Consider the following 27,820-nt stretch of genomic DNA (forward strand, 5'->3'; position numbering starts at 1 on the left):
CCCTCTGATCTGTCTCAGAAGGAACCAGGGCCTCTTCTGTCTATGGTATTGGACTGTGCTTTTCAGACTGCAGAGTTCTGCTGAGAAAGGAACTCGCAGGAGTTCATGTAGGTGAAGGAATAGTCTGGACATCAGCATGTCCCATTGTGTAGGAGGGACCTTCTTATCCTATTGCTTAGTCTGCACTGACAAGATGAACAACCCAGCACTTCTAACTCCTGAAGTTAGAAGTGCCACAACTGAAGTGCCACAACTTCCCTGCTATAAAACTGTAATATGATTCACTTCAAAATACTGTTTACGAATGTCACCCAAATGTCACATGCAAACTATAGAAAATGATATCTTAGATAGGAAAGGTAAAAATTTTTTCTACCAGAAGAAAAATTTGCAAACTATTGTTTTCATGTTTCCTATCATGCATCATCTCTAAATCATACTACAAAGCATACTCTTAATAAATATTTGCTAAATTCAATTAGACTGTATTTAATCTTTTATTCTGACGAAAAGAAGCTGAGAAGTACAATATTTCCATCATTCCCTTCACATTAAAAAGGCATAACTTAGATAAATAATAATAATGATGATGATAATAATAATACCTAATTAACCAAAGCAACAGAAATTATTTAAAGGAAACTGAGCTTCCTTTGACTTGAAGGTCATTTCTCAGTGGTGATGGTCCTGTAGCAATGAGACAATCATGTCTTTGTCTTTGTTTATTTACCTTGATGAGGTATTTAAAATGTAGAAGCAGCTCTCTCTCTCTCTCTCTCTCTCTCTCTCTCTCTCTCTCTCTCTCTCTTGATCTCTCTCTGTGTCTCTCTCTCTGGAAAAGAAATTTCTCTAGTTTTCTGCTGATCCTGGGACAGTAAGGAGCCCACAGACTGTAAGAGTTGTAGGCTGCTTGGTTTTCACAGCTGGCAGCTGGTAGCTAAATATACTAATCTGGAAAACAGAGGAACAATGGTGATTTCTAACAGTGAAGCCTGTTTGTCTCTGAACTTCTTCAAAGGCTCGTCATCTGGCTATGTTTAGAGAAAGGATGGGAAGCACGAACAATTCTTTACAAAAAAGTATGAGGAAACTGAAAGCAAACATCCCGAGGCTGATGTTATCATCCTGTATATGTACGGTGCTGTATTTACAAACCAGAGATTTGTGCAGCCTACCATATCCTGGGCAGCCATGCTGCACTTACACAGATGGAGCAGTTGGGAGAATTCTCCCTGGAGGTCGCCAATGATCCAGGATACCTGTTCTGGTGATTAGCCACAAGAGGACCAGTTTAATGCCTTAATCCTACCAATGATGAATTAGGTACTTTTAATCCATCTCAATGAGTGAACTTTTTAAAAAGAGAAAAATAATTCCTTTGTGACTGAAAACAGATAACTGGTACTGCACAATAAATGTTCCAATAAAATACTGATATAATAATATTGATAGAATAATAAGCTTGGTGTTAGACTTTAAAGATCGATTCATACAGTGGATTTTGTCTATCTTAAATCACATGGCATTTTTATTTTGTTTTATATTTTCTTGAATCTTTCAGAAGCTGTACTTGACTCCCAACACTAAGGCTGGCCCCAGGACAACCACTCAACAGTTGTACCATGTTTGTAATCTGTTTGTATTCTCCATGTAAAAGCTGCCCATTACCCTTCTCAAACTTCCTGCTGTCACCAGGCCCCTGACCTGTTTCCTGCTGATAAGTCCTGAGAGTGCTCAATATCCTCAGGAAAAGAAATAGCTCATTGTGTACCCGAGGGAGCTCATTCTATGGGAAAGGCCATGTTCTCTGTTTGACTCTTCCTGCAGTTTCTTCACAATTACCTACACAGCAGAGACTATAAACACGTCTTTGCATCCCCCTCATCCCTGGAAAGCCAGTTCATGTAGTTTCCATCTTTTATTACCAGAAAGCCCTTTCTCAAATTCATTTTATGATCACTTCTTATGTTTTTAAGTGTTTCTGGAGGCAGCGTTGGACCATACTCCCTTTTCTCATCTTCTGAACCGTTTGCCAATGATGCTATCAATATTATGAGGTTTGGATACAGAAATGGGGATTATAGATAATGCTAAAGAATAATCTCAAGGCAAGAAACTATATCAAACAAATACTATTTTTCTCCTTTTCCACCTGAAATGGAATTTTGTTGAGGTCTTGAATTATAAATGAAAATGTTCTTCACCCTTTACATAGCTAGATTCCTCCCGTAAGTGGTAGTTAGAGAGACACACGTCACCCTCCCGGAGCCCAGAATGCCAGGAGTCAAAACTTAAATGAGAGCCATGGCCCTTGTTTGAAGTAAGAACTATCATTATTGGCTTTCTCTTTCTCACTACTGTTTTCTGCTGCAATAGGTTTATATAATACTTGCTTAATGATGAACTTGATCTTTATTTCTTATTTTGAAATATTGTATTAGACAATGTAACCAAACAATAGCAACCATTATCATTTTGTTAATTATAGAAAACATTTGAGAATTCCTTTCTCCCTTTAATGAATACATATGCTGCATCTGTGTTCCACTATATTTAAAGAATCATTAAACCCTTTAGAAGATTTTCTTAATTTCCAACACATTTTTATATTCTGACCTACATCATGAGACTGACTTCACACTTCATTGTAAGTAACATCAGAGGTAAATTATAAATATTCCCACTTTTTAATAAGCTACATGGAGTAGGGTGATTGGCTCAATAAACAAACCAAAACAAGAAAGACCTAAATCTCTCAAGTTCTAAAACCACAAATACACACTTCTGTTTGCTTGACCCAGTAAACCTGCATAGAATTAAATATTGAAGAATTACCCTAGCTAACATGAAGGAAATCAAAAAGAAAACTCAACTAGCCTCACAGTAATGTTTAGATAAATGACAGTCATAAGATTAAGTCTTATGAAAATAAATACAGAATTATTTTTCATAACAAAGTGCTACTTTAATTGCAATTTCACCATGAAATATATGTTTCCCAATTTTGACTATTGAAAATTTAGAGTGTGAAACCTATTGCTGCCACTACCAATGAAACCAGTTGGCATGGCATGGCGCTATTCACAAAGACCCTGTTGTGGCTTTGAATGTCACCACCCAGAGAAACTCATGTCTAGTCAAGAGTCTGGCTGTACAGATGTCACAGCTTCTCTTTCTCCTCCCACTCCTGTTTGGAGATCATGCCTCTCCCACACCTTGGTTAGTCAACGTACCAACCTCGATGTTTTGATTTTGCCTCAGACATTTCACTTTAGGGATATTATAAAGCCATCCTCTTGAAGACAATATGCTTTGAAGACTTTCTTATACTCAAGTAATCTCATAAACAATATCTTTATAGTAGCTCCACCAGTTGTTAATGCACAAGTAGTCAAGGAGTGATTGTTTCTGTATTGTGAAAAGGATTCCCTTGCTGATCTCCTCCAAATCACAAATCCACTCTAGAACCTCAGCCATTTCACATTATTTACACTTATTATTATTATTAAACATTCAGTACCTGCAAGGCATAAACATTGTTCAAACATGACAGAAGAAGAAATCTAACTATTATCTGTGCATATAGAGACTGTTTTTAGTTTTGTTGTTATTTGTTTTTTGTTCATTTGGGGTTTTTTTTGTCATTGATTTTTTTTCTAGGCTTCAGTCTCTTTGGGAGTACAGGAACATTAATTCCAACTTAGATCAGAATCGAGATGATGTCTTTCCTAGGAGACATAATTAGGGGAAAGACACAATTGATGGAGTGGTGGTTGACATAATGAGAACTATATCAGCTGGAAAGCTGGCCACAGACACAGCACATGAAGTCACTTTTGAGAGCCTAGGAAAGGCCAGGTGTGAACTGGACACAAAAAGACTTGGCTCTGTGTAGAGCAGCAGAGGGGTGGAGACTTCTGCTAGTTTCTCCTAGACTGTCTGTTAGGATAAAGGATGCCATGTCTTTTTCTTCTGTTCTCTCTTATCACTTTGCTTTTCACATTTCTTCTTTCATTCTTGCTTTCTTTTTCTCTCTCTTGTTCTTTTGTTCCTTCTTTCTGTCACTTGAAAAGACATGCTCATGTAGCCTAGGATGGCCTCCAACTATGTAGCTGAGGCTGGCCTTGAACTTCTCATGTCTTCCTCCTTTAGTGCTGTGACTCTAAAGGCACCAATATTTGTGTGGACACCAGCACATCCAGTTTGTGGCTTTGTATCAACCCTTCTATTTTCTTATGTTTCTCACTTTTCCAAGAGTAAGGGAGACATGAGACAGAGGCTGATAAGAGACCCTGAGAAGGGAGAATGCTGAAAGTCTTCTGTAAATCAAGGAGGACAACTCTATGGCTTCCTGAGGCTAGTTGATGGTTCATGAACAAGACTCTTTGTGTCTGGAAAATGTGTGCAAGAACTAAAGCCCAGGCCTGGATGATGCTGAGCTGGAACCAGGAGAACCTCTCACATACCAGCCTCAGCAGCTGCCCCTCTGTTTCCCAAAGCTTTGGCTATCTTTCATGTTGGCCTCACTGGACAGTCCTTTTGCAAGTGTTTGAAGCTGATCTGTCGGCCTCTCCATCCAATGCTTCATGTCACCTACTGGAGCTCCTCAGGTACCACTCTTCCTGCCACCCTCTCACAGGCACACCTCCTCAGCTCTTTGCAGTCCTTAGAGTAAGCCTTTCCATTGAAGATGGTCATACAGTCCCTGTTTCTTAGGTTGGTGGGATCTATTATAATTTCAAACCTTAAGAAAAAGAAAGAAAATAATTTAATTTAATTTAATTACAGTTTATTTCTAAAATGGCATATTAGGAGACAACAACAAAAAGTATCATAATCTATGTCCCCAGTGCTTCTTTGCTGAGGAGATGGGGCCAATGAAGTGTATTTTCAGCCCCTCAGTCTCCATCTCATACTTAGAAGTAAGAGACCATTTAAAATAATAAAAAATGTTCTTAAAGCAAACAAGAACTCTGATTTTACTGCCAATGTAAAGTTATCTACATTTTCTAGGGTTTAGTTTACTTAATTAAATATACAGATAGTTAGATTACTATGTCTTGTTCTTTTGTAGACAGAAAATGGAATCTGCCTGAACAGACCTTTAAATGTAATAAACTTTCATAAAGAAATTACGTTTGTTCCTGTCATAGAATTTCATGCACAGTTGATCTGAAAGCTTCTGTAATAAGTAATTTTTAAATGTACACTTAAATGTACAGTTTGGAGAACCAAGAACTCTCTGAGGCCATAGCCTACCCCTGGATATTGACAGATTGGATGATCTTGGATGACGTCTATTACATCTGATTCTCTTAGGTTTCTATTTAATTATTAGTCCAAAAGAGATTTCTCTCTCTCTCTCCTTATTCCTTTACCTTCCAGAAAAAAATGATTTATAGATACACACTGCTGAAATCAGTGAAGAAACCATCTGCTGATTATTTGAGAATCCCTTGTGTTTCTCTCTCCCACCACTTTTTCTAATCCATTTCAGTACAAGCACCTCTGGGCACACCCCTGCAAGCACACTCTCCAGCAACAACACAGATGCTCAATAATTACTGCCAAACTGCACTGCTCATCTGTCTTCATTAAATACCTCTCCCACAGAAGCTTCTAAAGGCTTACAGCTCAAAGGAGTAAGATGTCCCATCTGTCCACAGCCAGGCTTTGCCACTGCCATTGCGGGAGAGCCCTGTCCAATAAGAGTAGAAAAACTCAGAGTAGCTCTGGGGCATGGCAAAATCCTGTGAAAGGCACACAAGAAAAACTTTAGCTTTAAGATGCTTCAACCAGGAGCACAGGAACATGTGGGATCAGCAGAACTTCTAGGAGAATAACATGGAAACCTCATGGGTGACACAGACACATACACACACACACACACACACACACAGAGAGAGAGAGAGAGAGAGAGAGAGAGAGAGAGAGAGAAGCCAGCAGACTCAAGAGGAAAAGATACCTGCCATGAAATATTTTATAAATTTGTCCAGTAAGTGTGGGACACAAAAATATAGCATACTTTGTTTTAGTAAGTGTGGGATTATAAAACAAGCATTTTATTAACCAAAATTTATACCTGACCCATAATTACTATGGTATAAGATTAAATTCAAAATTGATATAAAATATGAGAGGAACTGAATGTAGTGTGTGTGTCATTGATCTCAGAATTCAAGAAGCAGATGCAGGTGGATCTCAGGTGCAGAGTTTTCAGGTAGCCTGTTCTACTTAGCCCATTCCAAGACAGCCAAGAGTACATAGTAAGACGCTGTCTCAAAATACAGATGATGGAAAGAGAGAGAGAGAGAGAGAGAGAGAGAGAGAGACACAGAGAGACAGAGAGACAGAGAGAGAGAGACAGAGAGAGAGAGAGGAATAATAAATAGCCTGAGATATGGCTCAGTTACTAGAGCTTGCCTTACTTGTGTTGAGCTTTGTGTTTAATCACTGTATCCCAAGAGTAATTTAATTTTAATTAATTTCATATTAAGGCTTATTACCATTAGTCTTGATTAATGGATTAAAACAAAACAAAAACAAGTGGGAGAAGGATTTACAAAAAAAAGTAAAATTTTTCCAAACAATGGAAAAACCTGGAAATACAAAAATAGAGACATAAGTCTTATAAATATCAGGAAAATAAACTATGAATAAGAACACAATCATGGAATAAAGACAAAAGAAGAGGATTTAAGATGACATGAATCTCAAACTAGGCAGAAGAGAAAAATGTACATTTCCATAAACATATTTTTATTGTTTTTAATTTTTATTGTGTTTTTTTACCTACACATATAATCATATACTTGTATATGATGACTCTTTTTCTAATATGCAGCTGTAAAAAAGCATTGTATGCTTTCTTTTATATTTGACTGCTAGATTTGAGTCTTTATATATGTGTGTTTAAACTGGGGAATGTAGAAAAGGCAAGAAACTAGTAAGAGGCCATAAGAAGATTTCAAGAGAAAGGAAATAGAACGCAGGTAGTTTGAAGGCAAGAAATGAAACAGGAAGGGAGAGATGGGGTATAGCTGGGAGGGCAGGGTTGAGGGACTATGAGATAGATAACTATCACTAAAGACCTTGGAAAATTCTATGTACGATTCTACTCTTTAATCTTACTAAAATATATACATGCACATATGTATATGTGTTTAAATGGAGTTACCCTATAATGGGGCAGTGCCTCCCAGACACCATAGGTTATCAAACAAAAAGCCAGGTATCAAACAGTTTTTGACTGTAGCTTAGTGGTAGGTTACCTGACTTGCATTCAAGAGAACTTGAGTTCAAGTCCCATCACTGAAAAAAAAAAAAAAATCCCAGTGCCAGGTCTGTATCACCTCCCTTTCAGCTGTTAGTCAATGACTTCCATAGACACATGTGCCAATTTGGAGTTTTATTCTTATATTTGCCAGTCTTCTGGAAGATGAACACACACACCCACAAACACACACACACAAATACACATAAAATTCATATGTATGTATGTATGTATGTGTGCATGCATGCATGCATATATGTATGTATATTTGCAGTTTATTACAATTATTTGACTATTTTTCACTTCAAAGCTTTTTAACATTTATAACAGAAAGGCAGGCAGTAGTATCATTTCTTTTCTGAGATTGTGCCATTATTCCCTTTCCACCCCATCCCAAACAGGTAAATTAGGGCATTTTCAACCTGCCCATTGACTGAAGAGATAATAAGTATTTTGGGGAGAACACAGTTTATATTCACTTCAGGGATCACTTGTAACAGGAGGAGTAAGACTTGGCCTTTGTGGCGAGCAAGTGTGGAAATCTGAGGGTCAGAACCTTGGCTCCTTACAATGTTCTGGCCCTGATTTGGGGGTACTCCTTCACGTACGGAGGCTTGGGAACTTACCAGCTCTTCCTGCGTGCTTATCTTGAGCATGGTGGCATTGTCAGCCAGGCAGAAATATTCACAGCTCTGCCAGCTTTTACTTTCTTTATAGAACTGATAACATTTGTCCCCATGCCATTTCCATTTTTCTGGGCAAGGACTGCATCTATGCCCTTGGAAGAAAAAAAAAATAAACACACTTTTCTTAATTATCTCTGCATGGATTTGATGTTATTATCATTATCCATATTCATATAATTCATATTGATGAATTATCTCTGCATGGATGTTTCTTTTGGAAACAACAGTATTTGATATTCCAAGAAGTAACTTATATCTCTTAGGTATTTGAGTGAGCACCTATACTACCTAATCCACACCGGGAATGACCTATCACTGAAGTAAAACATTCAGTGAAAATTAAAACAGATAGTACTTACATACAGTGTTGGATCCGGTGGTGATGAATGACTGAAACTTCCTTGCCTACGCTATACAGAATGTGAACAGAATATCCCTTTGTGAGGTGGCTCATATGACTATGCTATGATTTGGATATGAAATTCTTCCCATGGGTTCATAAGCATTGGGGACATAATTTTGAGCTGGTGAGCTTTGGGGACATGATTGGATCCAGATGGCTTTGATATCATTGATGGACTGATTCCTTGATTGATTCTGAATATGATGGCTTTAGTGGGAGGTGATGAAAATAGCAGCTAAGGGAGAAGTCAGTCACTGGGGCATGTTCTTAGAGCTGCATCGTACATCGAACTTTTTGCATATACCCTTTCCTCTGCTTCAAGGATGGCATGATAGATGCTGGCCCACAGTGACCTTCACTGCTGTCATGGGGTGATATGTCTGAAGCTGGAAGCTAAATGAGTCTTTTCCCCTTTTCAAGTTGTTTGCCAGGTGTTCTCAGGTGTAGGTCCCTGGTACCCATGATATATAAGTATGTGTGTATTGGGAGATGGTGGGCACTTCCAAGCCAACCAAGTAAGTGCAAAGAGTTGAGAGTGACATGGAATACATAGGGAGTTTTTACATGGATGAGTGGTAGTATCATGAGTATCCTGGTATGGGGTTCTGGACATTGGGCTCTGAAAATCAAACGTGCATCTAAACATGAGAGTGGGGTGTGTGTGTGTGTGTGTGTGTGTGTGTGTGTGTGTGTGTGGCATTTAATTATATCCATGTTTGGATCACTATTTTATTCTGGAGGGAATAGAGATTTGAACACTGTTTACTCTAGACCACATACCGAGCCATAAACCATGCTTTCTATTAACCTTGTTTTATTGGATATTTTATTTATTTTCATTCCCAGTGATATCCCCTTTCCCGGTTTCCTCTCCGGAGACCCCTATTCCCCTCCCCCTGCTTCTATGAGGGTGCTCTCCTAACCACCCACCCAGTGATAGAAGGTGTGTCATGAAAACATACTGATTTCAGATATTTTGCTTCTGACATATAGAGCTAGTGAAACATTGGCCATAGAGTTCCCAAGCTGAACATGGCTGATTCTCGTGAGCTCCTCCTATAAACTCTCTGTCTGTGTAGGAAGCTTCATGTGACAATAGCGACAACATGGTCAATGCAGCAAAAAATGTTCAGCAAGGCAACACTCTAGGGCAGATCAATTAGGTTTATGATGCAGGAAAACTACATCATCTAAAAATATGTGGTGATTTTTTTATTAATTTTTTCAGGTAGATTATGGGCATATAGAATATTAGTTTAATTTGTGACCCAGACTTTCTTTCTTGCATATTGAACTCCTGACAGATTAGATCATTTATTCCTAGTTCCTAATTTTTACATATCACTTTATATTTAAATTGCATAGAGCTTACTTGCATAGTTTTTTTATGTGTCTTTTTTGTTTGTTTGTTTGTTTTTGAGCTACCTAGATGAGAAAACTAGGTTATCTCTTTGATGATTTAGAATCCCACGAAGAAAAAAGTTGTCCACCGGGTTGTCAGAGAAACAAGAAAAGAGAGAATTAGGGTAAGTGAGATCACTAGTCATGTGGAAAACAATGATTTAGAGAAGTGTGCCTTGAGACACTGTTTACTTAGAAAATCACTCACTCATCTGCTAATGGGGAAGTGGTGTGGGGAGGGATGATGATGAAACTGTGGTACTTTTGAGTTTCCAAAAGAAAAACCAGTAAGGACTAAGAACTGAAGGTTGTTTCCTATGCTTGCCTGGTAGAGGGGGCTGACGTGAAGTGAATGTAGTGTGTTATGATGCAACTTTCAAAAGGGGAATAGCGAGATGGAGGTGGGTTGAGGGGACACTGAAGTGAGTTTACAGTTATCACAGTGATAGTTTTGGTTTGCCTGTTATTGTCATTTTCATTACTCTTGGTCCTTTGTAAGATTCATAGTTTTGAGAAGTTTTTAAAAAACCTGTAATTTATTGCAAGCTCTCTAAATTTTGAAATAATCCCTTCATGAGTCCAGAAGTTTGAAAATTGTAGTTATAACCTCCCCAGCACTTTCCCTGTATTGGATTAGCATGTGCCAATGTAATTGAGGCATATCCCTGTGTTTAATTGCTGATATGCTGTTTTGGTTACTCTAAATAGATTACTATGTTTTAAATGCTCACATTTGAAGAATCCCTTCCTGTACCATGACATAGATGCATATAAGTAATTGTAACCCAATGTCTGGTCATGAATATGCAGCTCAAACTGTGTATTGAGATGGTAGGAAAAGGACTCCTAAGAAAAATACATGATTCTAGCTACCCATATGGGAAATTCAAGTTTAGTTGGAGCAATTTCTAGAGGCCAGAGTGACAGGGATGTGCTTACCTCCACTTTTGTTGTAAAGTTCACGACACAGTTTTACAGCTACCTGCTGCAGAGTTTCAGTGAGTTTTCTGTTCTGGGTTTGGAGAGACTGTAGTTGTCGTGACATGTTCCCCAGCTTTTCATCTTTTTCAATGATGCTGTCTTGCTGGGTGTTGGAGAGCTGGTAGAACTGAAAAACTAATTCATGTGACCAAGTCAGATTGGACAGCTCATTATGTCTGTTTCTATTTTCCACACACGGGAGAGACAATAAAGCATATAGTTTATCAGCTTAGTATGGAGAGCTCACATTGCCACATCCAATGGCATAGTTAATTGTGTCCTTCAGGCAAATCTGTATGTCATTCTCTGTTGGAAAATGTGAAGCCATAAGTTAACTTTCTTCCAAAGTTAAGAACCGAATCCCACTCTGTTTTTCTGTCCAACAAATAGTTTATGTACCTAAAACCACTATATACCACAAAGCTACCCATCTATTGAGTATTGAAAAGATGACAGATACTATTGTTTATCCCATTATTAAAATCTTCTGATCTCATTTTTATATATTTGTGGACTTGCAGTTAGGCTCCATGAGGACAAGTCACTGCTTTGATGTCACTCAACTAAAAACATTTCAACACAGGCTTGAACTTCAGTTTGCTAAATCTCAAGAAATGTGTCATAAGTCATGGGAGTTATTTTACATTCCTAAGAAAAAAGGTGCTTACAAGATAGTGCTGTACCAAGATTATGTAAATTTGGGGGTAGAGAGAGCTAACAGGATTTAATTTTAACTTTTAAGTTGAAGTTCATAGATTTAACTTTTCCTTTAGCTGAATCAACTTGCAACCCTGATCTGCTTTGCTGTGTGGTTTTTACCTGGAGTCACCTTTAGCAGTTCAGGAAGGGGCTGTATGATTTTAGCCTAATCAAGCCAATTTACCAGAGTCCATCAAGAAATTTACCTTCACAGCTTTGAAATGTAAAGGTACTACACATGCAATATTCCTTGTTTGATTTTCACACTTTTTAGCCCCCAAAATAACTATTATTTGCCAACCTTTTTAACAGTGGTGATCTAGCACTTCTATGCTCCTTGCGTAGAAGGTGGATGTGTGTACAAACCACATTTCCCTGCACTGTTGGTGCTCTCTAAAGTGCTGATTTACACACTGACATGTAAACAGATACAATACTTCTCTCAAACATGTTTTCTTCTAAATGGAAAATGCTTTCTATGTTTCAATACATCAACCCCTAGTCAATTAAACAATTGCCTTTAGAAAGATGATGAGGTTCCAGAATTAAGGTTTTAAGAAACTCATAGCAAGAGTTTCTTGTCCTGCACAAACTAAGAAACCAGAAACCTTCCCCGGGATAGAGGTCAGACTTACACACAAGGCCCAGGGCAGCCAGGCCGACGAGCAGCACCAAACACAAGGTCAGCAGGGTCAGGGCCACTGGGCGCCAAACTGAAGAGGGTGTCCCATTCTCTGCAGGGAACAAAAAGAAAGTATGGGTGGCCTTTTCTTTCTCTTGGATTAAAGTCAGTTGCCATCAGGTATGGAGATTGGAGGACCTTCTGGATGCAAAATAAAGGCAGTCAGGGCTTTGCCCTCTGTCCTCAGAGTCTTGACCACAAAAGCCATTTAAACCTCAATTTTGTCCATCTAGTTCACTCACAATCCCTGACATTTCTGTCCTCTCCGAAAGACCTACATTATGCTTTATGATGACATTTAAATGGTTGTTTTAGAACCATATGCTTGTCAAGATTGTGACTGTTGAGGCCAACTGTGGTTGTACACACCTTTAGTCCCAGCACTCAGGAGGCAGTGGCAGGAAGTTCTCTTATAGGTTGATGGTCAGACTGGTCTACATAGAAAGTTCCAGGCCAGTCACGGTTGCATTGTGAGACCCTGTCTCACGTAAACACACAAAAAGCCACAAAACACCAACAAAAACACCAACAAAAATGTTGACTGTGAAAAATTGTTACATAAGCCTTATATAAAGCTAGGCATGAAGTGAGTATAATCCCAGCAGAATGGGTAAAGGTATGGATCAGAAGTTCAAGGTCATCTTTAACTGCATTAGAGAGTTAGAGACCAACCAGTGTTGACACAAACAAACAAACAAAGCAAAACCCCAAGAATCTCAAATCTTACCAAACAACAACTTTATACATCATCAGTTCATTTGTTCTTAATTTTGTACAATATGCCCTGCCCCCAGTGCTTCACCTATGTGACTTTAGGAAAACAAATGATATGTTTATCATCAGAAATGATGGTTTTACTGCTTTTTGGAATCTTCTGAATGAAAGTCATAATTTGTAAGAGTGTTACATATTCATTTTCTAGATTTATATCTTCTCCAAACTAAAATATAAAGGAACATGTCTGTCAGGTTTCTCAGAGATGGGTGTAAAAATATCAAGCTTCACACCAGTCAAACAATAAATTAAAACATAGAAAGAAACACAATAGGCAGTATCTTCTTCTTGACTTTGTCCCCATGGTTTGACCTGTCACATTGGAGTAGCAGCTGTGTCACAAGGAGACCTATCTCCTAGTGAGATCATCTATTTGGGTTATGACCAAAGGCAACTGACAGAGTTGAATTCTTCTTGGTGCAGATAATATTGACAGTTTGTGGTAGAACACAAGCAGAGTAGAACCTGTATATTTTATTCTCTCTATATTCCATTTAATTGAGAAAGCAAGTCAGGATCTAAAACAAAAAGAACAAACATATACAAATTCACTTCCAACTCACTGGAAACCCACAAGGGTTTTAGGAAATTAGGCAAGCCATTTTTACTCTCCCCTCTGGTTTCCAAGTCCAACCATTAATCCTATCCCCAGGTCAGTAGCAGACCACCAACTGTACCCTCTCCTTCCTTGGTCCCTACATATTGGCTTTCATGCACTGATAGTGGAAGACTTCAATACCTTACTCTCACCAACAGACAGGTCATCCAGACAAAACTAAATAGAGAAAGGCTGGTACTAAATGATGACATAAGCAAAATGGATCTCACAGATACTCACTGAGGATTTCACCCAAACACAAAAGAATATAGCTTCTTTTCAGTAGCTCATGTAACTTTCTCCAGAATTGACCACATATTAGGGCCCAAAGCAAGTCTCAATAGAGACAAAAAAAATTGAAATAACACTCTGCATCCTATCTGAACACCATGGATTCAATCTAGATATCAACAACAACAGAAACAACAGGAAGCTTACAAACTCATGGAAACTGAACAGCTACTACTGAATAAAAAAGTGTATCAAGACAAATTAAAAACATTTTAGAATTGAATGAAAATATAACATATGCAAACTTATGGAAAATAATGAGTGTGGTTCTAAGAGGCAAGGTGTGTTATAGGTGCCCACATAAAAAATTTGGAAAGATCTTATATCAGTAAGTTAATAACATACTTGAAAGCTCTAGAATAAAAAGAAGGAATAACATCCAAAAGGAGTAGGACAAGAAATTAAACACAGGATGAAATCAATAAAATAGAAATTCTCTTTATAAAGCTGTGGGGTAGTGGGCTGTGAGAGGTAGCTGGGTACCTGGTCAAGTACAGGCCTTGAACCCCAGATACCCTAAAGGGACGGTTGGAGTTTGGCCTTGCTCCTGGACCCTGGTTTCTTTCCCTTAGCTTCAGACATACACAGCCCCCCCCAAAGAAAGCTTTGTGGCCTTCAGTCACATAGCACAGGTAGAGGGTGTGACTACAGGCTGCAGAGCCTCAAGACATCTCCATATTAATGAGATACCTAAAGGCCAGAAGGTGTAGCCAATTAAGCATTCCTTTCTAGACCCTCGTCCTTGCAAAAGGTATTTAACCTCAGGCCCGCCCTGAGAGCAGGGGGGTACAGCTTCATCCACTTTCTACCATGACAATAAACCTTTTAAAACCATGGACGTCCTCTTGTCTTTGTGGCCTGCCATGGAGAACCATAGAGGGGGCCTTCAACTACCAAGCCACAGTCTAATCTCTCGCCAAGGACCTCTCTGCATTCCATCCACAGAGCCCACCAACTCAAGCAAGCTAGCCAAGCCAACCATGATGCAGCCAAGCAAGTCACCTCAACCAAGAGTCTCATCTACCCTGCAGGGCATCGCTGGAGTCTCTCTTCCTTGCCCCTTTTAGCTATGGGTCGATCTGGCCCATATGAATTCCATCTGAGTCTTTCTGCAGTCTCCAGCAGTTCCTGGAAGCCCAAAGGCTGAGACCAGCTGGTCTCTGGCCAGCTGCTTTGGCCCAGAGACCCCCAACCCAAGAGCTTTACCCCCAGAAGACCTCCGACTGAGATCTCCCCATGTCCGGGTAGAGTAAACTTAGTCAAATTCCAGCGTTTCTGCCCCACCCCACCCCGAGCCACCTGGGGTGGCAGATACATGGGAACCACAACTCAGCCCAATAGGACCCATGCCCATGCTTGAGCACCACAGCCCCACATAAAGCCATAGTTACTCTGATATATAAACCACATACAGACACAACAAAGAAAGAGAATTACAGACCAATTACCCTAATGAACATAGCTACAAAAGTTATCAGTAAAATGCTTGCAAACCAAATCCAAGAACACATTAATAAGATCATTCACCATGATCAAGTAGGCTCCATCCCAGAGTTACAGGGATAGTGCAATATACATAAATAGATAAATGCAATCCACCATATGAAATACAAAACCCACATGATCTCATTAGATGTAGAAAGGCCTTTGGTGAAATTCAACACCCTTTTATCATAAAAGTCCTGGAAAGACTATAGAAGGCATAAAAGAAATATACCTCAAACTAATAGAGGCAATTTATAGAAAGTCCAGAGGCAATATCAACCAAAATGGAGATAAAAATCCAAAGCATTTCCACTAAAACAAGAATCAAGACAGTTGTAAACTCTATTTCTATACTAAACAGTACTTAAAGATTTAACTACAGCAATAAGACAACTGAAAGAGATCAACAGAACACAAATAGGAAGGGAAGAAGCCAATGCATCTTTATTTGCAGATATGTTAGTATATGTAAGTGAACCTAAAAATTCCACCAGCTGGGCCGGGCGATGGTGGCACACGCCTATAATCCAAGCACTTGAGAGGCAGAGGCAGGCAGATTTCTGAGTTCGAGGCCAGCCTGGTCTACAGAGTGAGTTCCAGGACAGCCAGAGCTACATAGAGAAACCCTGTCTCAAAAAACCAAAAAAAAAAAAAAAAAAAAAAAAAAAAAAAAAAAAAAAAACAAACAAACAAATCCACCAGCAAACTCCTACAACTGATAAACACGTTTATTAGTGTAGCAGGTTATAAAATTCATACATAAATCTAGAAGCTTTCATATACACAAAAGCAAAACAGACTGAAAAGGAAATCAGGGAAACAGTACCTTTCACAGAAGCCTCAAGAAACATAAAATAAATCATGATAACTCTAACAAGGAAAACAAAAGACTTGGTTAGTAAACATTTTAAGAGATTGAAGAAAAATGAATGAGACATCAGAAGATAGAAAAATCTCCAATGACCAGTAGGATTATTATAGTAAAAATAACAATTTTAGCAAAAGCAGTCTATAGATTCAGTGTAATCCCCAACACGATTCTTCACAGAATTTGAAAGGACAATTTTCAGCTTCGTATGAAAACACAAAAAGCCCAGGAGAGCCCTCAAACTGTAGTACCTAGCTATATGAGTAAAAATAATATGATATCAGCATAAAACAAACACATTTATCAGTGGAACCTAGTCAAAGACACAGACTTAAATTGACACACCCATGAACACCTGATTTTTGATGAAGAAGCCAGAAATACACAATGAAAAAAAAAAAAAAAGACAGCAGTGATAGTCAAATTGGACAGTGGCTTGTAGAAGAATCCAAATAGATCCACACTTATCACTCTGCACAAAAATCAACCTCACTCCAAGTGGATCAAAGACCTCAACATAAAGCAGATACACTCAGTCTGACAGAAGAGAAAGTAGGGAATAATCTTGAGCTCACTGGCACAAGAAAAGACTCCTGAATGAACATCTTTAGCACAATTAGGAAGATGAACAATTAATAACTGGGACCTCATGAAACTGGAAGGAATCTGCATGGCACAGGACACTATCATTTTACTTACTACACACCCAATAGAGGGGTAATATTCAAATATATAAAGAACTCAAATGTGGGGAGCCGATAGAAGGTGGCTATCATCCTTGCAGCCATCTTGAGCCATATACCCTGACAAGAGACTTGATTACATTAGCCTGCAACAGCTGAGCACACTCTGATAACATCTTGCTTTAGATACCCAGGATTCTCCCTTGGGTGTGTGAGACTTAAAGGTGTGTGACTTAAGGGTGTGACTTAGAGATCAGATTTAGAGACAAGACCTGAGGGCATAATTAAAGGCGTGACTTAGAGGTGTGGCTTAGAAGTGAGACATAAAAGGGGAGAGGCAGACAGGAGACTTCAGAACAATTTGGAGTAACAGAATCAGACACTTCAGAGAGTACCACTTGGAGTAGGAATTAGGCATTGAGGAACAAGACACTTGGACTAGAGAACTTGGAAGAAGGATTATTAGGTATTAGGCACTTGGAAGAAGAAACTTGGAACTTGGAGGCACTAGGGACTAGGAACTAGGGACTAGGAACTCAAGACTTGGGATTTAGACTAAGAAGAGAGACTGGAGAATAAACAGGATTGAATCACACTCTGTCTGGTCTCCATTCCTCGAGTCCGTCCTCACTCTCTCTCTTGCTGAACCCTGACCGGTAGACTGGAGCAGCTTGGGGCAGAGCAAGCTCTAACAATTTAGTTCCCAAGGCTTTTGGCAGTGCGGGTTCAAACACAGACAGAACGGTCCGAGACATTTTGGCCACCAAACGTGGGCTAGAGCGGCTCTCAACATTTTTGACACCCAACGTGGGGCAGCTCGGGCCGCAACACTCAAAACCCAGTCTTTGAGAAAACAAATAATTCAATTGAAAAATGGGGTGCAGAGCTAAATGTGCACCAATGGCTGAGAAACACTCAAAGAAATATTCAACATATTTAGCTATTAGGGAAATGCAAATTAAAACTACCTTGAGATTTCTTTGTATACTAGTTGGAATGCCCAAGATTAATAAAATAAATCATAGTTCATGCTGGCAAGGATGTGGGGTAAAGGCAACACTCACCCATTGCTGGTGGGAGGGCAAACATGAACAACCTTTATAAACTCAGTATGGCATTCCTCAGGAAGTTGGGAATAGATCTACCTCAAAATCTAGCTACACTACTCTTTAATATATATATATATATATATATATATATATATATATATATATATATATATATATTATTTCATCTCATCACAGAGACACTTGCTCAACCATGTTCATTGCTGCTTCATCCACAATATTCCAAAATTGAAAACAATCTAGATAACTGTCAATGGGTAAATGGATAAAGAAAATGTGGTACATTTTCACAATGGAATATCAATTGACTTTTAAAAAGGAATAATATTTGCAAATAAATAGATGTAACTAAAAACTTACCCTAATTTGGTAACCCAGATCTAGAAAGAAAAATATAGTATGTATTTAACTGCAGGTAGATGTTAGCTGTTAAGTCTTAGATAAACAAGCTACAATCTATCTAACCACAGAAGTTAAGTATAGACTAAGGGACTGGGTGGGAGAAATGGATTTCCCTAGGAAGAGGAAATAGAAAAAATAGTTATTGATGGACAAGTCTGGGGGATTGGTACAGAAGGATCAAATGGGAATAGAATGAGAAGAGGGATAGGAGAAGATAATACAGGAAGAGACAACTAAAACTGAGGCCGATTGACAGGTCATATGGAAACCTAATACAATAGAAACTTCCTAAAAAAGACATATATGAAATCACCAAATAATGGAGGAGATGGAGCCCCAACTGGACATCTCTTGTCGTCAAACAAAACTTCCACTACTAGGGATGGGTTTCATCTAATAGAGTTATCTGCCCTGTCAGTACTCCAAATAACCCAGGCTATTGCCAACACTATTGGTTGCTTTCCACAAACAGATGGTAAAATCCTATGACTGAAGACAATGCCCATACCACTCATTGAACATAGAGAATCTGGGCTGTTGCCTATTTAAAGACTTCATCATTACTGATTAGTATTGACAGAACTGAAATGTATTCTGCACTCTACCAAAGAAGAAAGATAATAGTCCAGCTACAAACCCTTTGACCTGCAATGATGACTTTCATGCAAGATTCACTAATGCAACAATGGCATGAAGTTGTGGTAGTAACTACCCAATATCTAATTAGAGTTAAGGCCCGCTTTGTGAGATTGACCCCATCCCCAACAATGCTCAGATGGTTCAGAACCTGAGATTAGATTGGCCAGAAATCTACAGGAAAACTAAATACTACTGTTCTGATAAATAACCATAGCAATAAAATGACTCCTAATGATGCTCTGTTATACTCATAGATGTGTGCCTTGCTCCACCATTATCAGAGACATTTTCTCCTGTAACAGATGGGAACAGAGACCCACAGCCAATGTGCAGAGTGAAACCTTAGAATTCTCAGTCATAAATGGGATGCCTCCATCAAATCCCCTGGAGGTCAGGGACTCTTCCAGAAGAGGAACCAGACAGAGTATAAGAGCCAGAGGGGATGGAGACCAACAAGAAAATATGGACTTCTAAACCCAGCTGGATCAATGCAAGCATGATCTCACAGACTGTAGCAGTAGGTCTGCATCAGTTGGAATTCCAGCCCTGAGATAGGAAGTCACTATCCCTAACCTGGAAGTTGCCTTCAACTGACAGCCGCTTGCAAATGAAAAATGAGTTTTCCCCAATGGAATCCCACTGGGGTAACAAACCACTCTTAAGATCATGCCCAACAGTAGATAACCAACACAAAAACAAACTCAGTATCAACTTTGGGGTTCCTTTGTCTCATAATGTTTAGTCAGGGCATTAATTTTATTTATTTTAATTTTACTGTTATTATTATTTAGCTTGCAAGTCCTTTGCACATAGATTACAGCTTTTAGTTCTGTGTTTTTGTGTCTCTTGTGTTACATATGATTCCTGTGCTTTTTGTCTGATTGTCTTTCTTATGTGTGTTTTGTCCTATTCCAATTTGTTTGATTTTAGTTTTTCTTATTTTATTTTATCATTATTATTTAGATTCCTGCTTGTTTCTGATGATAGACAGAGATAATGTAGATTTGGATGGGACAGAAGGGACAAAGGATGTTAGAAGAGCTGGGGGATGGGGAAATTGTTATCAGAAATATTGTATGAGAAAAATCTACTTTTAATAAAATCAAAATAGAAAAAAAACCACTCTCTTCCTGAGAGATTCTCTTTATTATATATTCTAGGCACAATGATGTGAGCTACTGCCACAGTGAAGCAGGAACGTTAGCACGGACATAAGAGATATGATACCTATCCTCCTGAACTTACACGGAGTAAAGAAAATATGCCAAAATTCAGAGAGGAGACATGTGAGTGTGTTTTATATTTTAAAATGCAAGTCACGCTTCTTATCAATCATCTCAATAGACAGCTCACATTCTATTTAGAAAAAATTTCAAAGTGCGTTTCATCAATGATATCAATTTCATTGTGACCCCACCTGATTTAATGACTTCCAGTAGCTTTATTTGAGAGGAAAGTCCCAGAACATACTCTTTGTTAGCCAGACCCTACCCTCTCTTTTCTTGTTTTCTCAAATATGCTCCTGTTGCTCTAATGCTGTCCTCACGGAACCTTTCAGTTATGCCCTTACAGCCCTCCAAGTTAATTCTCCCTTAGTTCTCAGTGTTCTCTGCTTCTGCAACCAAGCTCCCATGATAGAATGGCATTGAACCTTTCCACCTGGATGTTATTTTCCCCTCTGGATGCTTTTCTTCTTGCTGTGAGTCTAAAGTCTTTTAATTCTGCCCTAAATGTTCCAGACCATGCTGAACTATCTCCCTAGGGACCACCTCCACCTTAAAAAGATTTTTTTTTTTCATAAAAATAAGCTGTCTAGGAGGTACTTACTTTTGGCTTGACTTTTTTGTAGTTTTTGAGTTTTAAAAGAGAATCCCTATGCTATCTCCTGGGGCATGTATAAAAGGGGGTGTAGATAGGCCAAAGAATGATATAAACATCTTCAGGAATTCTGAGATATATATAGAAGAGAACACCATCTTCCTGTGTCCTCTAAATATTGCCATGCTATAAAATGTTAGAGTGCCAGAGTCAAGTTTTGAATACAAACCCTTTTGTTGTTGCAGGAAACTTGGCAGATAAAGAGTATTGTCATACTTGATTAGTTATTCTTCATCAGTCAGCAGAGGAAAAGTCTATACTCCCCCAAACCGAGAGTACATCAGAAATAAAACAGACATCATTAAATAAGGGCTATGAAGATAGCCCTGGAAGGTATGGGGTCTTAGAAGCCTGAACAGAAACAGAGTTTAGCTTAAGCAATTTGTGCAAGGCCACGCTGGATACTTGTGGCAGAGCCAGGATGCATTCATCGTGCATAGCCCTGCACTTTGTGCATTTCATTTCTTCCTATGAAGACTTCCCATCTTCAGCTGTATAGGTCCCTGTGACTCTTCATGACAGGTTCTGTTGTGATTCTCAAAGCCAATTTATAGTGATCTAAATCCCAACCCAAGTCACCATCTTATTTCCCTGCTCTAAGCTCTTCTTTGGCTTAATTTGCCTCATGATACATTCTATCTCTGATATTGTGCAGCAGGCTAATTCTTCTTTTCTGATGTCCTCTCCACACTGTCATCCACAGAGTGAAAGAGTCAGCCAGTGCTCAATCTTGCTTTTCCGGCAAATCCTGGCTGAGCCTTGAAGACCTGCAACAATTGACACCTTCTCTTGGGATGTACAAAGCTAACTGTTGATTTAGATTTTTCTGTGCTTGCTAATGCCTCAAAAAAAAATTGTGCCTCCTCAGTGCCCATGATGGTGTTTATTATTTAGTGGGTATGTCTGAAAGATTTATGAGATCATGGGAATGTGACTTGTGCCTTATTGCTGCAATGACAGATGTGTAGAAATAAAACTAAAAAGCAGGGAGAAAAATGCAATAATATCTCACTATTAGGTGTAGGACATAGCAGAAATTGAATTGAGTTTTAAATATGTTTTTCAAATTATTACTAATGACAGTATTTTTTTTTTTTTTGTATCCTTTTGGTAGGATAACGTTTTCACTGCAGCAGGAATCTTGTTCCTTCTGTGACATCATTGCCCAAACCTTGATGTTGTTTGGGTGAGCTGGCCATCCTGGGCTTCTTTTTAATTTACAGTATGGTTACTCTCTCCCATCTTAAAAATAAAGAATTAAATTTAAAAAATGCCCTCACCCAATCTTGTAGCACCTCAGCAACAACACGTCATATTTTCTACAAAGAAGATGAAGAAATGAGATGATAAAAGTCATAAATAGTTTCACTTCATCATCAGCGCTCTTTTGAGACGGTGCTGTAGCTTCACCTGGGGTGCTGGTACACAGCGTTGACCCTGACTCTTGGGAGACTGAGATCGGAAGAATTCTGAGCTGAGGAGCATTCTGAGCTTTGCGAGGAGTTTCAGCCATAAAACATGATGATTATGATGACAAATGAAGTTCTATTTTTCTCGTTATTGTTGAAATAATGAGCTGTGTTTAGTCTCCTCTTAAATGTTCTGCAGTGTGTTATTTTTAACATTCCACTCTTGCCTTGCATTGTGTCTCCCACTATTTTGAGTTTACTCTGCCAGTGTTCCAGATGCTTCTTTCTATTTGAGTCCTACTTCTGTTCTCTCTGCTGCTCCTTTCCAGCAGCCTCTGATTGGATCTTCATGTCCTCCAGGCTGTGGCTGATATCCCCTGCATTGTCTCCTTGTCAGTCAATTTTGTTTTGTACGTTTCTAGTTTTATATATCCTCCCTCAGTGATCTTATTCATTCATGTAAGTTTTAATTTCTATTCATACTATTTAAATGATTTATTCATTTATTTTGTATTCATATATGATTACTACATATGTATCCAGCCCAAAATTCTTACCTTACTATGTCTATATTTAGCCCAAAATTCTAACCTTGAACTCAGATTCTTCAAATACATGTGCCTTTAGACAGCTCCAAATGCATCTCACCTTCCAGACCCTTGGACTCATGCTGAATTTGTCACCCTATGAGTCTTCCTGTGGTTTCTACTGTAGGTCATGACCTTCTACATACCACCTGATAGCAGTACCTACAGCATGTCTGAGTACTCAGTCAATCTTGGACCCATAGCCTATCTCCTCACTAATAACCTGAAGCAATCCTTGAAGCTCCTTCCCCTCAATATCTATCACTCTCTCCTCGTCCTTCTTACTCTTCCTCAGTTGAGGAAGTACCTGAACTAGAGATAAAACCGGACGTTGACTCACCCAGGTCTGTGGATTCTCCTTCAGTCCATCATTATTATAGCCTAGAGATACTTCTGGCACATATCATTTGTCTCCCTGTATCTTTCTCCTCTTCATTAGTCTCATTTAGAACAGATCTAAAACACTTTAGGAAGCCTAAAAGACCCTCCTTAGCTCTCCAGATCTTCTCCTCAAACATAGTTGCCCCTCAGCTCTGTTCCTCAGCCATACTTACTGCAAAGAGTTCTCTAAAAACACAGAGCTCCTTACAATCCCCTAAAAAATCCTAAAATCCCCTAGAAAATCCTAAAATCAACTCAGTGCCATGGGCATTCTCTCCAGATCTTTTGGGGTTTCCTTTATCCTCCTAGACACAGATGGCCAGGCTTTCATATGCTTGTATGTGCTCTGAGATGGTATGTTATTATATGTAAAGCCGAGTTAAGGGAACCTGTTTCCCTCATAGCTCATAGCAGATGGTATGCCATGTTTGACGCTGTATGCCCAGTCTTTGGAATACTTGATCTGAATTTGTAGAAATTGAGTGTACAGTTATTTCTTTTATTTTTGACTTTTTGTCTTCATAACTGTTTTTGTATTTTTATATAAATGCAATTGTTATATGGATAATATTAAAATCTCAAAACCACTTGTCTATTTCTAGCAGTTCAAAAAAATCAGTTTAAAAAAATGCCCACTTATATTTTGTCACAGCATCATATTCAATCTGAAATTGCCCAAAATTCTGATTTTTACTGCTATTTCTACAACATAGTTGTGTAAAAAAAATGTTTTCTTATGAAAAAAAATTTATGACATTCCTCTAAATGTTTGCGTATCACAAGAAGAAACCAAGATATCACACAGGGAGGCTGAGGAAACCTTTTCCAGATGTTAGCCTCTGAGTCACTTCCTTGTAACCTTCCCTCCCAGTGTTTCAATTTCCATTTCGTACAAGGAGGCAGCCAAGAGTTGTACCAAGTGTTTCATCTCGCCCCACCTCTGTCCCCACCCTTCGATCTCAGGGTACTTATTTGTACACTCTGTTCCTGCTTATGCAGATCATTGGCCCTTCTCTAGGCAAAGGCAGAAAAAAAAAAACCAAAAAACAAAAAAAAAAAATTGAACTCTGTCCTCTTGGAACTAAGGTCCTGGGAGCTGATTGTTCATGAGGTTTGCGAGAGGAAGGCCTTTCCAACTGTTTTACCCACTTCCTGTCCCATCTATCCTTCTTCCTGCAGCCACTGACCTCCAGGTGAAGGAAGCTGGAAATCCCCAATATCCTTTAAACAGCTCTCTGGGTAGTTTAGTGGGAAAACAAGAAACCATATCAGTAAGCCTCAGATGGACAATAAAAAAAAAAAAAAAAAAAAAAAAAGGTGTATGGAATGGCTTCATGGAAGAAAAAAGGTTTTGTTACTTCTGTTTACTGTTAGCTGAAGTTAATATGAACAAATGTGCATCTGGCACTTAAAACAATGCCAGGCACCACATGTGCGCTAATGCACACCTCCCATCATTAATGTTTAATAAACAATGGCACTGAATCCCAGGACACTTAGGTCAGGCAGTGGTAAGTGGCCCACTTGGTATCAGAACCTGAACATACAGCACGCTATCTGCTCTAGCGAGTGGGTTCTTCACTCTAGAACCAAGTCAAGTATCTGCTGTAGACAAACCAGAAAAGCCTGTCTCTGTATGCAGATTATGAAAATGAGTAGAACTGAAGAATTCTACCCTATAATAAGACAAATAACAGTCACGAAAATAGTAATATATAAGCTAAATTAAATATCTTCTAAGTATGATTCGATCATTTTAATATTTTTAAATCAACAGTGCACAGGGGGACAGAATATCATGGTGCCTGCTAATAATCCAGCTACTGAGGAAACAGAAATAGGAAGGTTGCAGGTTTGAGGCAAGTGGGCAACTTAGTGAGTTTCTGTCTCCCACTGAATTAAACCAAGTCTACAGCGTAGCTCAGTTTTATGCGTTTGTCTACCAGAGGAGAACCATAGGTTCAATCTCAGCCCCAAATCACAGAATTTCACATGTAAGGGGAAACATTAGGACTTACTTCTGATGTCCTTGATATAACAGAGGGTAAAACCAGTACCTGACTCTGACATGGCTCCTCTAAGATCTTGCAGATTTAAGATGCAGAGATTCTAACAAATACCTGAGTTAATTCGCCTCTTGGAAAATCTCTCCTTACAAGTTAAGAGTTCAAAACGAACCAAAATGAAATGGTCATTTATATTACCCTAAATTTCCAAATCCCATCACAGGTGACAGTCCACAGGGACAACCACAAACTGGCTTGATTTGGCCTTCCTGAGAAAGGAAATGGAAGCAATGTTGCTTTAAGGTGTATACCATCTCTTCTTTCCCTGTAATACCTAATTGGAAAGCTCACATTCCCTCCTTGCAAACTGCTAAGCCAGCGATACAGTGTTAGAGAGTCAGCCCCCTGTGTGTATGCTGGTTCCATTTTGCAAATGTTACATGCATGTAGACAAGTTGTGGAAAGTGCGGTTATCCCTCACTGTAAACCATGGGAAGATTCCCTCCCTTGCCTCTGCCTTGCACATGCCTAGAAGTGCCTCATCTCACGAATTTCTCCAGAGCTCTGATCTGCTTGGATTCGAGGAGACAGAAGTAAGTACCTGAGTGCCTGGGCTCTGCACGTCTGGTGACAGTGGAGGTTCCAGAATACAGGCTTATGGTGGTGTCATCGTCATCGAGCATGTCCCTTGTGCTGCTGTATTTGGCCTGCATCCTGATTCCTGCAGATGCCGGTGAGATGTGCTCAGATGGCTTGAGGCTGCCTGGCTACCCTCAGATGCCTCAGGAAACCAGGCACTGAGAGGCATTCTTAATAGTCTCTCCCTGCAGGCAGCAAGGGAAGCCTCTGACTCCAGTTCCTGCATGGAGAGGCCCGGCCCCTCCCCTCTGAGCCTGTATTCAGAATGCCAAGTTAGTCGGGCTGAGGGGAAATCGCATGTGTTTTCTGGCTGGGCGGTTCGTGAACAGTTATTAAAATATCTGCCTTTTCCAGACCCTGTGTGTATCTGTTTACAAATCTTTCAGAGTTGCAAGGTGGGGATGATGACCCCTCCCAGCAGCACTGAAGGTCCTCTGACTCTAAAACATAATCAGAACTGGATTGCTTTTTCTTTTTTTCTTTTCTTTTTTTACCCACTATGCATCACAATCTGATTACTCACCTGTACCTTTGGGGAAAGAGGGACAACTCTTCCTGTCTCCAAAGGCAAAACATCATTCACTGGGCGTCCCCACAGCGGACCCCCTGAGAGCATCCAATCGATTTGATCTTTTGATTTTACTCAAAAAGAAAGTGAAAGCTATCTAGGTGAATGGTTTCTTTGGAGGTCACAGAGCTGGCCAGGGACTGATTAGCTCTGAAAGTTCACCCCTGTTGTCAACGTCCTATCTTTTCTTGTCACAGTCTCCAGTCTTGGTTTAACATTTTATAAAGCACCAGGCACATTGTGATCATGAGCAAGCCCAAGCTGTATTAGCGGGCCCTACTTACAGCGCTGTCACTAACCACTGCGCAACTTTGGGAAGACAGCTAGCTATGCGTTCATACAGTTGTGAAGACAAGAAGTGAGAAAATTGTCTCAGTCTATGTCCAGCCTTACTCTGGAACCAGTACAGTACAATTCTATTATTTGTCATGTTTGTGTGTGCCTGTGTGTAATGCAACAGCTGAATACCTGAGATCAGATTATTCATGCACAATGAAAAACCATTTCTCGTAATTCTGACTCAGGATCAAGGTGTTGACAAATTCATTGGTGAGGAGAGGGGTGTCTCCTCTAAGGGAGATACTGTACCATCATACAGTGGAAGATGTGCTGTCAGACCAGTAAAAATCTCCTATCTATCTATCTATCTATCTATCTATCTATCTATCTATCTATAATCTATCAATCATCTATCTATCAATCATCTATCTATCATCTGTCTATCTATCATCTATCTATCTATCATCTATCTGTGTGTATACATATCTAGTTTACACAACACACACACACAAACAGACACACATATGTATGAGTGATTGTACTCTCATCACACTACCAAAGTCGTTTTACATGGGTAATGCCTGGCTCAAACAAGCACACTAAATACCAGCTAGTGTACAAATAGAGTTAGAGCAGCCAGAGTCTATAAAAGACTATCAGAAACCACAGATTGTGAATTTGTCATTGTTTCAAGCTGAAAGTTGTTCATCCAATTATTATAATTTTAAGATGAGAAATAATGGAAGCCATTTATTGAATAATGACTTGTTGAAAAGTTGAAGATGAAAATACTTCTCTTTGTATTGGGTTGGGTATTAGAATTCTGTAGAGGGAAGGAGATAGTGAGAAATTTGAAGGTCAAGGTATGTGAAACACAGAGCGTCGTGACAAACTAAGAACATAGAACGTTAAAAATTACAGAGTAGCTGTGGTAGTACGCATTTGTAACCCCAACATTCACAGGGCTGAGCAGGTGGATCTCAAGTTCAAAGTCAGCCTGGACTATGTAGATGTAGTCTGTGAAAAAGGAAGGAAGGATGAAAGAAAGAGAGAAAGAAAGAAAGAAAGATAGAAAGAGGGAACGGAAGGGAGAGAAAGAGGAGGAGGAATAGGAAGAGGAGAAGGAGGAAGAGGAGGAGGA

The 27,820-nt window shown here is 39.2% G+C and overlaps 1 protein-coding gene across 2 annotated transcripts; it reads right to left on the bottom strand.

Moving 5' to 3' along the window:
• Positions 1 to 1,898: 1,898 nt before the first annotated feature.
• Clec1a (C-type lectin domain family 1 member A) lies at positions 1,899 to 26,070 on the bottom strand. 2 transcript variants are annotated; one of them, XM_034511933.2, is made up of 6 exons: positions 25,795 to 26,068; positions 12,079 to 12,177; positions 10,703 to 10,879; positions 7,900 to 8,051; positions 5,632 to 5,750; positions 1,899 to 4,744 (listed from the first exon to the last, which is right to left on the bottom strand). In XM_034511933.2, exons 1-6 carry the CDS (start codon positions 25,904 to 25,906, stop codon positions 4,594 to 4,596), a joined length of 810 nt encoding a protein of 269 aa, XP_034367824.1. In that variant the 5' UTR covers positions 25,907 to 26,068; the 3' UTR covers positions 1,899 to 4,593. The 2 variants fall into 2 exon arrangements, with proteins under 2 accessions (XP_034367824.1, XP_034367825.1); XM_034511934.2 differs by having other exon boundaries at positions 4,590 to 4,744; positions 5,632 to 5,698; positions 25,795 to 26,070.
• Positions 26,071 to 27,820: the final 1,750 nt, after the last annotated feature.

Source organism: Arvicanthis niloticus, chromosome 9 (genome assembly GCF_011762505.2).
Source record: "Arvicanthis niloticus isolate mArvNil1 chromosome 9, mArvNil1.pat.X, whole genome shotgun sequence".
NCBI classification, from domain to species: Eukaryota; Metazoa; Chordata; class Mammalia; order Rodentia; family Muridae; genus Arvicanthis; species Arvicanthis niloticus.

Coding starts and splice junctions, on each gene's coding strand:
- Clec1a (XM_034511933.2), bottom strand. CDS start 25,906: ATGCAGGCCAAATACAGCAGCACAAGGGACATGCTCGATGACGATGAC. Junction 12,178..25,794: donor TGCAGAGCCCAGGCACTCAG/GTACTTACTTCT, acceptor TGTTCCCTGCAG/AGAATGGGACACCCTCTTCA. Junction 8,052..10,702: donor ACTTTACAACAAAAGTGGAG/GTAAGCACATCC, acceptor TTTTCTTCCAAG/GGCATAGATGCAGTCCTTGC.